The following is a 15,925-nucleotide window of genomic DNA, read 5'->3' on the forward strand; positions in this document are numbered from 1 at the left end:
TAAAATTTCTGCTACTGAAATACTACAGTATTTTTTACTTTAAAAACAAACTTCTCTTAATTAACTTGCTTTCATTTAAATGGTCACAGATGTAAAAATTTTAAAGGTTATGCATACAGATTATCTGTCTTCCAGTAAGTAGTCAAGCCAGTATTTCAACGTTAAATTTGCATAGGGTGCTTTGGTTTTTAGTTGTTAACGTGTTACCTGTGACCAGTTACCAAATGAATGTGGTGGCAATGTACCTCTTTTGCTGGTAGAAGGAGGTTTTCCCATTGACAAGTTAAAAAGAAAAGGAAAAAAAAATACTGTCTCTTGCCCTTTTCCCTTGTCTCCAGCCTAAAAAGAACGACTACCTACCAACATAAAAACAAAAAACAGATGAGGTAATGAATGAAGATCTGATGTTTATATATATCTGTTGTAAGGCCCTGTAACCCGTGTAAAGGCATATGGAGATGTGGTAACCGTGGAGTTTGTGGTGAGAGACATAGTCCTTTGTGCAAGAGACCTGATGAAACGCATGTAGGTTGGCTCCAAATTCTCATTCAGTTCAGCCGGCTCCCGCTTCACTTTTTTGCCATGCACTTTCTGAGGCACATAATCCGGACCATACTTTTCGCAGTCCTCCTCTTTCTCCCTCGCCTTCTCCGCCATCTTGGCCTCCCACAAAGCTAGGCCGTGCTTCGGCTCGTTCATGCTCTTGTGCTGGTAGAAGACGAGCGATATCCTTGTGGGGTGGTTCCTGTTAGGGTTCTTCAGCGGGGTCGTTGCATGGAGCTCACGTTTCGCGCACTCTATGAGAATTGACCCGTGCGATGGGGCAACCGCCACGCCACCTATATCTGGATCCAGAAAGCTCTGCTCATTGTCTGACCAGACGTCATCGGGATCTTCTGGTGGAAGCACCTCAGTTTTATTTGCGCCTTCTTGGGAAGCAGTCCGATTGTGGTTAAGACCTGGAAGCATGTTTGGCAACCCATTTTGGTTATTCTTGTTCTGGAGGTGGAGTGGATGAGCAGGGCCGCTGAACATACCGGCGGCAGGGTGGTAGTCATGTGTTAAGTGCGGAGGGGGGTAGAGATGGTCGCCATTTTTATTCATGTAGTCCACACTTGGATTATTTAGATTTGATTTCAGTCTAGAGGCGATGTCCATAAAAGGACCATCAGCCTCATGTGTGGGGTAAGGAGGGAAGGAACCTGCATGCTGAATATTTGGTCTAATTGTGCAACTGTTGAGCGCATCTACCTGCACATTTTGGTTTCCATAGTTCAAGTACCTGGGCCCAAAGTTCTGGTTGTTTCCAAACCTATGCTGATATAATGTATGAATTGGAGGTAGCCTTAGCTTAGATAGAGAGTCTTGGCTCTGATACCTAAACAAGTCCATATGCTGAGGCTGAGACGAATAGGAGTTGTAGTAGGAGGAACAGTTCTCCAGAGGCAAGTTTCCGTTGCATTGATAATGGGGATATTGGTTATTTTGACCCAAGTGTACAGAATAGGGATTCACGAGACCAGGAGAATTCAAATAGGCTCCTGCAGGTTGCGAAGACGTTGGGTAGATATTCATGGGGCTGGACCCACCATAAGGATCTGAGGCATGTGAAGAATTTGGATAGGGATTGGCTGGATTTGGCAAACCCATGTAGAGGTTTGTGGGACCTGAAGCAGTGTACGAGTTGATGTGGTTTGACTGAGGTTTAGTAGGGAGGACATGATGTGGATGTTGGTAGAGCTTCTGCTGTGTCATGGCTGGTCCTGAAAGACGTAACAGATCTGTGGAAGGGGAAAGAGAGAGAGAGGAAGAAATAGCTTTAGGAGGTAAGAACACCAATTATCACAGGTACAGGAATCGTTTTCTGCCTTCTTGTGTATTAGGAGAGGCACTGCTACTCCAACCCCTCAAAGAGGTTGGTGCAGCTCAGCACAGGAGAGTTCTCCCCTGCTATTAAGAACATAAGTAATACCATCACGGGTCAGTCCAAAGGCCCATCTGCTCCAATATTTTATTCTCACGGTGGCCAATGAGATGCCCGTGGAAATCCCACAAGCAGAATAAGGAGACAATAGCATTTTCCTACTTGTGCTCTTCGGTGACTGTTATTCAAGAGGTGCATGCTGTCTTGGAAACTGGAGATAACATTTCACCATCATGACCAGGAGCAACTGATAGCCTTATCAGTGTATCTAAGGCTGTGCACGCATTGCCAGCTAGGCTGCTCTCTCTCTCTCTTTAAAAAAAAAATTTCATTAAAGATTTTCTTCGTTTACAAAAGTGCGTGCATTGTCTCTTTTTTCAGGTTGTGTTTTCTACATTTCAATTACATTTGTTGTGAGACATTAGTGTTATATGCAGTATAAAGCTGGAGAAGAAAAAGGGGAGGGAAGAAAAAGATGGCCCTACTGAACATCTTTTTCTCAATTATGAGCGAAGCTGATTTAGAGAGAATGCATGAATATGCAGAATTTCATAACAAATAGCAGGACAGCTACGGATTATGGTTAATGTCATGCACACACCGCTTCCCAAATCAGCAATGAGAGCACACTGGTTATAAAGAGCAGTGTGTACACAGCCCAATTCCCTTTTAAACCTGCTGGTGGTTGCAATCACCAAATCTTACATTCCTCAATTCCATAACTCAGCTATATGCTGTGTCAGTGGTTCCCAATTAACTAAGTACTGTGGACCCCTTGTTTTTCAAAAGCCAAGCCGTGGACCCCCTACTTTTGAAAATTTTGACATATCTATGGCAGTTTTTGATATGCGAATGGTGCCATTGACCCCCTGGGGTTTGTGGACCACCAATTGGGAACATTGTGCTATGTAAATAAGTACATTCTTTTGTTTGTCTTGAAGATCCCAACATTCAGCTTCACTCTGGATTCTAGCATTATGAGAGTGGGAGGACATCTCCCTAGTCATTTTCTCCACACCACTTACAATCTTGACTTCCTTTCCTTGATTTCTTTCTAAGCCCAAACTTCCCCCAAATGAGCAACCTTTTCTCATAGGTAAGTTGTTCCAGACCCTTGATAATTTTGGCTGCCCTTTTCTGTGCCTTTTCCATCTATTGAAGAGAAAGCAGGGGTGCTGCCTCTTCCCAGCACAGCCATAAGAACGTAACATAAGATCACACCATCTATCCCAGGGGTCAGTAACCTTTTTCAGCTGTGGGCTGGTCCACCATCCCTCAGACCATGTGGTGGGCTGGACTATTTTTTTTTTTTGGGGGGGGGAATGAACGCATTCCTATGCCCCACAAATAACCCAGAGATTCATTTTAAATAAAAACACACATTCTACTCATGTAAAAACACCAGGCAGGCCCTACAAATAACCCAGAGATGCATTTTAATTAAAAGGACACATTCTATTGATGTAAAAACATGCTGATTCCTGGACCATCCATGGGCTGGATTTAGAAGGCGATTGGGCTGCATCTGGCCCGCGGACCTTAGGTTGCCTACCCCTGATCTATCCCAACATCCTATTCCCACAATGGCCAACTGGATGCTTATATAAAGCCTGCAGGTAGTGCTTGGGCCCTCCATCTCCCAGTTCTCAGAGGTGGTTTTCAAGGACTCAGGGAGGCTGCAGGACAGAAAGAAAGCCCCACTGCTTGCTTTCCTCTGGAATGAACTGTCTGTGACCTCCACAATGTAAGTGCAACACAACCACCCCAAACCCTCTTGCCTAACAAGTTGTTAAGTACAGTTTGTCTTGTGAGAGTAAGAAAGTAAGCAAGGAAAAGTTAAACAACAAGAACCCCACTGTTTGTATTTCTCCGTGCTTGACATGGCTAGGGAAAGAACATCCTTAGGAGATTGTATACACACAGCTTTTTGCAGCTTATGTCTTGTTTGCCCACAGAAAAAAAAATAGGAACCCTGAAGGCTGTAAGGGCATTTCTGCGCACTAAGAGGTTGTTCAGTCTTCATACTTATTCAAGAGGCCCATTTGGATAGAAGCCTAAGGGCCAACCTGTATATGTTAAATGCATTATTGCTATTCTCCTTCCTTCTGTGCACTTTAGAAAATGTAAATGGCACCTAGCGTAGCTGTAATAGGTGGGGATGGACAACATAAACCTTAAAAGCTCCCCTCTCAAATGATGCTACTTACATTGAAATGAAAGCTCCCACTAGATGCATATAATATATATGTATATATATATATAGAGAGAGAGAGAGAGATCACAGTAAGATTGGCCCTAAATAAACTGTTGAATTATTTACTTCTAACATACTTTTCACATGCTTTATCAAGGAAAAGGCAATGGAATTGCTAGGTGGCCCATCGGCTGCCTCCATCTGCACATCAGGTGAATGCTTGAGGAAAGCTGCTGCCAGTCAAAGTAGGCATTATTGGGCGATGAAGAGGGACACATTGCCTGAATTGGTATAAGCAAGTATGTTTAAACAACTATGGGTTGAGGTCTATAGCTTGAATCAAACACCGCTTTTGTGTAAGGAATATACGAATACCTTAAGTAACTGAAATGTCGTCTACATATATTCTGAAGTTGTTCACTGAACTATAGAAGACACTAAAAGCTGAACACATGCACTGCCTGCCAACTAACCTGCCTCACCCTTATCTTGAGTGTAAATAATACAAACGGCACAGGAAACAGAACCGTGAACCATGGTGCGTACTCATTACAAACCATACCTGCTAACTGCTTTGCATGACCCGATGCTTCTGAGATGGCCTGCTTTTGGCGTGCTGCGTTCGACTTCTCTCTCTCGTGTTTGCTAGACCCATTATCCATAGCAGCAAGCTTCTCGGTGGCTGCTTTCTTAGCTTCCAACTTTTTTTGCCGGCAAGTCTTAACTGGCTCCGAAAGCATCCTTACTTTTCTCCGGAAGGAGCTAAGGACCTGGATGCTGCCGTTCCGTTTTTTCTCTTCCTGACCTTCTGCACTTCCGAACTCGTCCACATTGGAGATTTTGTACAAAGGGAGCACATGCAATTGCTCATCTTCGGGTGTCTGGCCAATTTCACGATTGTCTTCTCTGGTGAGCGTGCAGACCTGTTAAAACAATAAATGTCCTCTTAGTATGACAAGAGCACAAAGGTCTGTCGTATGGCATGTGTCTCTAATGGGCTTATTTGCTTTATTATCCCATCTTTTCTGCAACAAGGGCAAGGTGGCATTCTCTCAACAGCTCTGTGAAGCAGGTTAGACTGAGAGAGTGGGGGCCACAACAGCAGTCGTGAAATATGACCGATCTTCAGGTGAGTCAGAAAGCAAAGTGACGTCCAAGAAAGGGGAGGAGCTCACATCCAGTTAAGGGTGCCTCTTCAAATGACTGAAGCATAGCAACACCCACCTAGTGCCATTCCAGCGCCCACTCGAGAACTATTGATGGATTTATTTATTACATTTATATCCCACCTTTCCTCCAAGGAGCTGAAGATGGCATTCATGGTTCTCCCCCTCTTCATTTTAACCTCACAACAACCCTGTGAGATAGGACAGGCTGAGAATGTGTGACTGGCCCAAAGTCACCCAGTGGGGATTTGAACCCTGGTCTCTAGAGTCTTAGTCCAACACTCTAACCACTCCACCACCCTGGCTGTCTTTAGAAGGTTTACTTAGGACCCGTAGTGATAAAGGGAGAGAAGGGACACTGGATTAGTTGGCATACCCAAAACATGCTGTTGGGAGTTGAAGCACACGACTTTCTGAGAAAGTCCTTTGGTTTTCTCAGCTTTAAAGGAATGTGCTTCCCTCTGCCTCCAGCTGGGAACTTTAAGAGTCTCAGGATTCAAATGAAGATGTCAGATTTTGCACTTTTTGCAAGTTAAACTTCCCATTCAGGAGCTGATTATAACCACATAGCTCTTGAGCTCTCCTAGTCTTATATTGTTTCGCTGTGTAATAAAAGCAAGGCTAGGAGCAAGGATTTTAAGAATGAACCCTGGGAATCTCCATCATCTTTTAATTAAAAGTCTGGAGGGTTTCACATTCCTCTTCATATAAGCATTTTGCCGTTCTCTCTCCCCGACCCCACCAGCCCGACAGCCATCATGTGCCAATTTAATAGAAATACAGATTATGAAAAAATAATGAACTTAATAGAGGAAATTAGTTCTGCATGAGTACGGCTGCATGCATCACTGACTTACCAGTGTGCTGCCATTCTGCATATTATGCAAGTCCCTGTGAGCATGAGCACAGAAATCCAGGCAGGCAGTGACCCCTGAGAACGGACGGCCTTCTTTTAAACCCAGACGGCACTCGGGTGCTCTGTGTTCATATTCAATCTGAAACAAAACAAGCGCACACACGCATTACTGAAATAGTCTAATTTAAAAATGCTGTATTATCCCAGAGGAAATCATAGTCTCAGCTGTGTTGAATTTTTTTTGACCTAGCTGGATTATTTTGATTTGTCGTGTGGCCAAGTAACCTCTCTGGGGGTATATCCATTACAGCGTTGAAGTCAAAATCTTGTAGGGCAAAGACAGTGACTGAAGACCACCAGACTCCCTGAAGTCAGCACTGCTAATGAACTACCGAGTATAAGACCTCAGGGATGACCCAATGAGAAGGCAGAATGAGACAATGATGTCAGGCATATAGAAGTGGCAAACTGGCTCCCTTGGACCTCCTCCTTAACTCATTACTGGGCAGGTAGGCTTGGCAATGCATTCTGGGTGAGGTGACCTGGAGAATGCCAGTGGCACTGCTTTCTGTAGCAGCTAGGAAGCCTGCTTAAACTTTTTTTTAAAAAGGTGCTTGTTGCAGCTTACAAGAAACTGTAATTTTTGTTAGTGGGCTTTCTACATGCCATGTCAAGCCTGAGGAATCTCTCCCTCCCCTCCCGGTGGTTCAAGAAGCCAGGAGAAAACAAGAAAGCTTTTAAGTACAATTTATTTGGTCACTGTGGTAACAGAGAAAGAATTCCCCATTTGCATCCCGAACGGAATGCAAGATGCGACGGCACGTCCGCGGGTCACGTTTCGCTGCTACCGCACATGCATGCAACGTCATTTTGAGCGTCTGCGCGAGCGGCGAAACCCAGAAGTAACGCACTCCGTTACTTCCGGATTGCTGCGGAGCGCAACTCGAACACGCTCAACCCGAAGCGCATTCAACTTGAGATATGACTGTACAGGAGGAAAGAATCAGCAGCACCAAAGAGCCCCAGTCTTTGGGTTCCCACATTGCAGGGGTGCCAACTTGAATAAAATATTGAGGGGCCCAGGTAAGCCCTGCCTCACATAATTGAACACGGGATGTGGTGCATGCACACCACTTGAATGGCAATGCACATTGACTCTGGGGCAGGGGCCTCGGGACCCTCAAATATTTTAGGGAGGGATGAAGGGACCTCGGCCCCTAGGAGTTGGCTCCTATGCCACTTTTGTGCAGAATTTGGTGGAGATATATATATATATATATATATATATATATATATATATATATATTAGAGATTATTGGATAGCATTAGATGTGTGTTGTAATCAAATGTATTGGGGCAATTCAAAGTATATAAGGAGCATCTCATGGAGTGACATTATACTGTGTGAAATTAAAAAATCCCAACCTAAGTTTACTAGCAGACTTAATTTTCTGGACCACTGCAATCAGTGCCATGAAGAACATGCAAGACCAACTGCTTCCAGAAGCTGAGGAATTCTGGTGTAGGAAAGATCTGAACCCTGGGAAATCCTGGGGAAGTCTTTCTTGGGGATTTGGCCATTACTTTCAATACAAGATCAGAAGAGGTCCCAAATAACTCCTTAACATGTTTCATCCATTGTTCGGCTTCACATAATTAGAAGTAATTTTTATCCCACTTTCCTCCATTATCATAAGTACATTTACAACAATTCTAATTTGCATTAGTCACAGCACAGAGTGATCTTAGGAGTGGTAGCTATTTCCAACTAATTACTCTAAAATAAGAAGCATGTGGTGTTTAAATGTACTCTAAAGATGTCATTCAATCTTTTTTTAAACTTCAGATTCCCAAGGTCTCTGCCAAAGACTTATTATTATAATGAAACTTAATGTGATTGCAAAATAAATCAGGTTGTTTTAGTGTTGATAACTAGCACCCCACCCACTTTTTTAGCCTACCTGGTTGTTATACGCATCAGGTGCCAGTTTCTTGTAAGTGGGTGCCATCAGAGTCGAGAGAGTTTGCAAATTGGACTCCAGCTTTTCTTCCTGTTTTTCAGTAAAGGAGTGATTTCGCGTGTTAACTTCAAGTGTATTAAGTTTACATTGTAGCCCTAATTATCCATTACAAGCCCAAAAAGGGGGAGATGGAATGGAGATATTGCAATAGATTGAGTTACTGTAGTTACAATATGCAATGCTAGTAAATCAGCAAACATAGAGGAAAGTTAAGGTTACAAAACAGAGGAATTTTGAATTTGCAAATAAACCAGGGAAACTGCTGGCTTGGCAGCTAAAAAATGACTGAAGGGGAGAAAAGATGAAAAGTGTGTTTCTGTGCATTTGTGTGAGAAGGGGAAGGAGGGAGGGAAAGGGTATCCTGCTCACTTCTGACTTTGACTCCACACATTACCTGCATTCAGGCCCTGCCCACTTCCCCCTAAAGGAATGCAGCCCCTGATTTCAGAAAGGTTCCTCACCTTCCTGCATCAGACAGAAGAGGTAGATGGAAACACTTAGAAATAAATACCATTCTAGGGCGGAATGTTGTACTTTGACAAAACTTAAGACCATCATCTGACACTGTGAGTCATTTTTTAAAAATTGAGTTTTGTCTTATCTTATCATTCATTCATTCATTCCCAACCCTTTTCCCTGACAAAGACTCAAGGCAGCTTACTGATTAAAACAAGAACTGCTAAAATCATAGGGGGCGGGGAAACCAATAATTTAAAAACCATTAAACATGGATAGGATTAAAACTATATATAATCTATTAAAACCATGCAAAGGATTACAATAAGAAAGCACCAGCCTTTATATTCAAAGCAGTCAGTTCCAACAAGAACACCTGCACTTGCAGGCAGAAGGACAACAAAGAGGGAGCCAGTCTTAACACCTCTAGCGTGGGGGTTCCAAAGTCTGGGAGCAGCTACCACAACTAGAATAGAAATTCTTTGAAGAGTGCCACACATGCCATCTATTTAGTCCCTACCTCTCTTGGATCATCCCCCAATAGTTTAAATTTCCTTGGGATCTTGCTTCTGGCAAACTTGCACCCATTGTAGTACATACTCCATGAGCAGCCAAAGGAAAACGATGCGCCACAACTCTCGGGGTCCAGGCCTTGGCATGCGCAAGTTCGCCTAAGAAAGGAAAGAACTGCATTTGTAGCAACCTAAAAGCATAGTGTGGACACCTGCAAAGAATCCCTGCCTGGGGAAAAAATGACAAATCATAATGTTTTTGCAGCTATATGCACTAAGCCCAACTTCTGCACTCCCCGAAGAACCCTTCAACATGCATTTAATAAAAGTTTGTAGGAAAGGAGAGCCACCCTTTGGCCATGTGTCTAAGGAAGTCTTGGCCATGAGGTTGTTGCAACCAGAGCAAACTGCAGACAACTGATCATCTTCTATGAAAAGCCTTTAGTAGTACCAAGAGTGGTTGTAAGTGAAGTCAATTGCTTGTGTTCTACCTTCATCTATAGATATTTGATACAGAAGCAAAACAACAACCTTCTACGTGTGTAGGGGTGTGTGTGTGTGTGCACGTATGAAAGTAGTTTCCTTACAAGCTTCTGAAAACCAGCAGTTCACATTAAGGTTGCAATTCCATACATACTGTGAAGAAGAACCACTCAACTCAATGGGACTTGTTTCTGTGTATTCATACATAGTACTGCACTGTAAACAATTACTTTATTAAAAAATGAAAACCAAAGGAAGGCACCTTAGCTCTGAATTATATTGAATAGGTCCAGAGATCCCACGAGTGGTGGGGCACTCATGAAATGCTGCAGCTGATAGGAGGAGGTAAGGTGTGATGTCTACTGACTTTCCTTCCTGCAACCCCTCCACTTCCCAAATTTATTCCCAGTGGTTTTGAGAGACACCCAGAACATTCTGGGCACAAGCCTGCTGGGGGGCTGCAGAGGGAAAGAATGGCCAAAAATCGCCTCCATCTCTTTCTATCTGCAGATCAAAAGACCTTTCTGCAAACAGAAGGACCTCACCTGTTTGTGGAAAGGCCATGCTGGAGCCAATCCTACGTATTCACAAAATTCCAATACACCTGGCACAGTCGTGCAAACCCAGTACACCATTTTTACCATGCCTTGGAAAGAGGTACCTTGCTATAGGGTATTCTTATTGGTCTTCTATGGTCCTGTCTTTGTTGGTATTGCAATAGGTCTTGTTAAAAGCCATCAAAGCACATGGCCAGATGAGCCATACAATAATCCCACCTGTCTCACTAAAACTGTGTAGCTATTCAGGGCATTGAAGATGTATAATAAATACATAGTAAGGGCTAATTTGGAAAGACAATTTATGTCTTAGGGAAGCTTTTAATGTTTAATAGATTATTGTATTTTAATATTATGTTGGAAGCCACCCAGAGTGGCTGGGGAAACCCAGCCAGATGGGTGGGGTATAAATAATATATTATTATTATTATTACTATTATTATTGTTGTTGTTGTTGTTGTTGTTGTTGTTGTTATGTCTATTGGAATACATTTCCATGAAACCATATGAGTTCCTTAGGAAAATTGGTAGGGGAACACCCAGCAGGAAGTTGTCTTCATAATATGACTGGGGCTGGAAAGACACAATACACTAAAATACACCCTCCCACAAAGAATCCTGGGAAGTGTAGTTTACCCTTCCCAGAGCTGCAGTTCCCAGCACCCCAACAAACTACAGTTCCCAATATCCTTTTTTGTGTAGAGGGGGAAATGTGTTTTAAATGTATGGCATGTATGCAGACTGGGTAATTTCATTGAGCTAGGCACCACAAATGAAGCTTGCTCCCTATATGGTACTCCGTGTACTGGGCAGAATTTGTTGCAAGAAGTTTGATGCAGCAAGGAACATTAACAGCATCATGGTAGACATGGAACTAGACTCCAACCACTCATGCATATTGTCATGGCATAGTCCCAAAAGGGGTGTGCTGCAGAACTGAATGTGATGGGAATTGTGGCAATGATAGAAGGGAGGTGAAATGGGCTCTCTGTTAAACAAAGATGACTTTCTTGGTTACTGACAACATAAAGACAATAACTTCAGTGAGACCAATGACTAATGTCAGCTAAGAACATGAAAAGGAGAACATAGGATGCATGACTTCAGTAGGAATTATTGTTCCTTAAATCTAGGCATTCAAGCTATAGCAAGATCACATTTTGAGAGAAACAAGTACATACTTCACTTACTCTTCATTTAGAGCACAGCGACGGTTTGTTAGCGTGCCATACTTCCTTAAAGTTTCGGAGAGTTCGGAATACAGCTTGTCTGCTAGGCTTCGAGAAATTCCTTCCCACACCAAGATAAGCACTACTATCACTGCCGTTTCACAGCTGTGGCCTGCACGTTCCCGTACCAAACAAAGGAGTTTTTCTTCAGTGCTACTTCTACGAATCACCTGCAAATACAACCCCCCAAAAGAAGTTTTCTGGTTTTTAGTGAGATGCAAAATAGGATAGAATGTCTGTTTAAGGAAGACATTTATGCTCATATCCAGTCTGCCTGCAGCACAGTTTACTGCAGTGTTGTGCGCAGAAGGTTTTAGGTTCAATCCCTGTGATCTCAAAGTAGGAAAGACCCCTGCCTGAGATATTAGATAGATGTCAATCAGAACAGACAAGACCGGGTTAGATGGACCAGCACCCTAAATAAATACAAGGCATTTCCCAACTTTGGGAGGCCTTTAATTGAAGGTACATTTTCAAAATACTATACTTTCCTTAGCTCAGTCCAATACTATTACTAGGTTACATTTCATCTTTGTATACATTTTGTTTTGCAAATTTTGCATGATTGGGCAGCCGTGAACTTTGAGATACAGTCTGTGTTTAGGTATTTTTTAATATATATAAACTCATTTCAAAGTTATAATACCTCTTTTGACATCTATCCTAGATCAGAGGCTTAAAAAAAGTCAAAATGGTAATATTCTCTTTTAAAATGATCTGCATATTTACAGCAAACAAATACTACTATTCTTTATTAAACTTAAAAAATATCTTTTATATGATCAAGTGGGAAAAAGGCTTACCCATTTAGCTATAGGACATCCTTGGGCACTTTTGCCTTCTTTCCCCGTATAGACAATCCGCTCTATCCTTATGGCTTTGCCTTTCTGTCCATACCTTTAAAAATCCAACAAATGAATAAAAGTAAATATTAGCATTTGAACTGAGCAACAGAGATTGACATGCAGTGTATGTGTGTGTATATATATATATAGAGAGAGAGAGTCAAGTCAGCCTTGTGCCATTATTTGTCCATTTTCCCTCAAATCGCATCCTTTATTTGTAGCTATTATGTGTATACATGATGTTTCAAGAAACTCACACCATACTTTGTAAGAGACAATATGTTCATTGAGATTCCTGCATTTGCAAGGGGTTGGACTAAATGACCCTCAGGGTGCCTTCCAACTCTATGATTCTATGATATATCTATCTGATCTCCTTGCTCAAAAGAATAAAGGCGTGAAGTGTCCTTAGAAGAATATTAAGACCTGCCCTACAGGGCTAAAGCTGTTTGTATCGCATTTTTAGCACAGCAGCTCTAAGAAAGAATGAGCTTAAACATTGAATTTATTATCTGAAAAAGGACTCTGCTCGTCATTTACATCTGATAATCTACTGTTTTATCATATCCAACATATATGGAAATGTAAGTGTGCAGAGGAAAAGGAGGCAATGTCTTGAAAAAAGGTGGAATGTGCTTTAAATTTGCTGCTAGCTGAATGAAGGCCCCTTTAAAATATGGAAAATTTGTGTTGAAGGGAAACAAGACCTAGAGTCCAGAATTTAGCTAATTTCAATTATATGTGCCTTACATACAATGAAATCTCATCTGCATATAGCATTTGTTTGGCTGCCACTGGATTCTAACAACACAGAACAGGAAAAACACCTCAGCCCGGCATATCAGATTAAGGTGCTGTAAAAAAAAAAAAAAGGTACTATGATGTAGAAATAATGACCAAGTTTTCAAGCCAAAACTGGTCATTTATTCCTTTATTGCATACATCTCCAACCTTCGGCCCTCCAGATGTTTTGGATACAATTCCCATCATCCCTGGCCACTGGTCCTGTTAGCTAGGGATCATGGGAGTTGTAGGCCAAAACATTTGGAGGGCCGCAGGTTGGGGATGCCTGCTTTATGGAATTCAATGAATGGTACTAGATTCCTTAGTGTAAATAAACAGAAGGAAGATGAACTCTTAATTGTGTTGTGGTTTTTGTTTTGTTTTGGTGGGGGAGCCTGCTTGAGGTTTTCTTTCCTTGAGCTGCATATGCCTTTTGCCATCTCCCCTATGTACCTTGGCATGTGTGGTGGCCAGTCTGGGAATGCTAGGTCCTTTCCTGCTTTTACAGTCAATGCCAATTCGCTAATTTGGCAGGCTGGCCCTGTAGCTGGCATCTGCCTCAGAGTGGGCAGATCAGGGCAGCAAGCCAGCCGACCTGTCAAATGTTGTCATCCTCCAGTGAATAGCACAGTGCCCTGTGCTGGCAAAGCAGGAAGAGCCAGCCTACCAAATAATTACTTGGGAGTATGCAATTGTGGTCTTCTTTGTGTGCAAAGACCGAGGGTGTGTGTGTGTGTGTGTGTGTGAGAGAGTGAGAGAGAGAGAGAGAGTAAATCCTGACATGCACAATAGATAAATTTTAATCTGCCGTGTGCCTTAGCAAATTCATTACCGTTCTTCCATTATTTCTCTAATAGCAGCCACATTAGGGCCGGCTCCTAGATGGGTGTAGAAAGGGCCTTCATCCTTTTCGATAATCTGTTCTGTTTAAAAACAAACAAAAAGGTTAATGCTGTATGCTTTTGAAGATGTCTTTAAAAGATATTACATAGTAAAGCATAGGTTCACCTTATACACATATTTTGCTCACTTCAGGAAAAAATTCTAAATGAAATCTGTAACAAGACCTGCTTGCACTACACATATGAGTAAAAGCAACCCCAAAGACTCTTGGCAGGTCATCTGTGCACCAGATCATTCATGGACTGATAGTAGGGCTAGGGGAAGAGTTACTATTTTCACTTGGAAATTGTTTTAGGGAAATTATTGTACCAAACAAGATAGTGAGCAATATTTGGGGCAGTTCTAATGCATAATGCCAGATGAACGATTTTTTTTTTAATATAAGGCATGGTTAATACAGTTACTGTAATAGGGGTCAATTAGGATTTTCTCTGTTCCCGTTACCATCAGGAATCAATAAAAGTTATTGCTGTGGAATAGCTAATGGAAGAAAATCAGATAGGGCATATTCTCGACTTTTGATATGTCAGCACCTCTGCTTATTGCTTTTTTGGTGCAGAAATATTGGAAGGTAAAATCCCCTTATTACATAGGCAAGAAACCTATGACCCTGTACTACAAGTCCCATTTTCCCTGATCACTGGCCACACCGCCTCGGGCTAATGGGAGCTCAAGTCCAAGAAGAACATCTGGAGAGCCACAAATTCCCCATTCCTGCTTTATTACATCTGGTCAACCATAAATAAAGGTTGGAAATGAGTCTAGATTTTCATTGATAGTATTAGCCTTTTAGCTTTGCAGCAGTTCCTGCTATCTATATATGCACCCCAAGGCTCAGTTATTAAATTTTTTAAAAAGGTAAATTGGGGTTCAGATAAATTCCTTTAAAACCATCTGTTGAAAATGCAAATGCCTCAGTGTGACCGGTTCTATAAAGGCAGAGCAAAGTTTAGTACTATGCGTTGAAAGATTCTCATGCATCTGTGTCCATTATTCTCATTGTGGTGCATACATGGAGGACGACTGTTCAGGCCCAAATTGCATGCATCTTGAAATGTTTCAAATAAAATGGGGCATGGGGATATACCAAAGGGGTGTACAGTAGAAGAGGATGCTAAATGTCCTGCTGCTCTTCTCTACTCCATAGCCAGATGCCAATACAGAGAGAGAGAGCCCACCTTGAGAAAAGGGCAGCGGCTGTAGAGGGAAGGACCACAAATGGAGGATTCAGAACCCTCAGACCATGCACTTATTTAATACATTAAATCACACCTCTATTCCTTTGTGGAGCTAGGCCAAAGGTCTTTTATGAAGACGTTATCTTTATTATGTGCAATTTGGTCTTAAGTCATTCTGCACCAACACTTTTCTAGTGTCCTATTTCACCGTGACAAAACTAGATGCAATTTCCTCATTTTACTTGCACGGGTTATTTCAAAGAGACAGTTTTCCATTCTGTTTGCCTAGGAAATCATCTTGCATTTCTGGCCTTGCTCAGGCGATACCTTCAGAGGAGAAATCATACCTACAAGAATCTCAACTCCACATTTGCCTTCACTTTGTCCAATCACACCCATATAATGTGCTCAGAATGTAACAAACCAGCCATCTTTTTATGCCCATATTTGATTGTGGGGAAATCTAGACACCATAAACCACTCCCAAAGCAAAGTGGAGAGTGGAGTCAGGATGAATCCATAGCCAACCACATGTTGTATAGCATCATTCAACTCACAGTATTTTCCATGAAGGAAACTGAAGGACAGAGTGGCTGGAACTGCAAGAGCCTAAGATACTTATAATTTATGGATAAGAAATTCCAACCTGCGAACTGAGAAATGCAGTTTGGGACATTTATTTGAGAAGACAAGGGAAGTCTTCCCTATAGGAGAAAGGGGAGGAGGGTGACATGAGGAAGGGAGCTGGCTGGGCTTGGAAAATTATAGCAGAATGGTATTATTGTATTCATTTAAAAACAAACTCTGAAACATCAAAC

General features: G+C 42.1%; 1 protein-coding gene across 1 annotated transcript in view; it reads right to left on the bottom strand.

Moving 5' to 3' along the window:
* Positions 1-387: 387 nt before the first annotated feature.
* TET2 (tet methylcytosine dioxygenase 2) overlaps positions 388-15,925 on the bottom strand; it is a 67,821-nt gene continuing 52,283 nt past the window's right edge. Inside the window, exons 3-10 of the mRNA XM_053403917.1 lie at positions 13,859-13,949; positions 12,202-12,295; positions 11,360-11,568; positions 9,138-9,288; positions 8,102-8,191; positions 6,142-6,279; positions 4,681-5,041; positions 388-1,781 (exon numbers count right to left, since the gene is read on the bottom strand). Of these exons, the coding sequence (XP_053259892.1) occupies positions 409-1,781; positions 4,681-5,041; positions 6,142-6,279; positions 8,102-8,191; positions 9,138-9,288; positions 11,360-11,568; positions 12,202-12,295; positions 13,859-13,949 (2,507 nt within the window). The 3' untranslated portion in view covers positions 388-408. The remainder of the gene's footprint in view (positions 1,782-4,680; positions 5,042-6,141; positions 6,280-8,101; positions 8,192-9,137; positions 9,289-11,359; positions 11,569-12,201; positions 12,296-13,858; positions 13,950-15,925) is intronic.

The sequence above is a fragment of the Podarcis raffonei genome, chromosome 9 (assembly GCF_027172205.1).
Source record: "Podarcis raffonei isolate rPodRaf1 chromosome 9, rPodRaf1.pri, whole genome shotgun sequence".
Taxonomy (NCBI): Eukaryota; Metazoa; Chordata; class Lepidosauria; order Squamata; family Lacertidae; genus Podarcis; species Podarcis raffonei.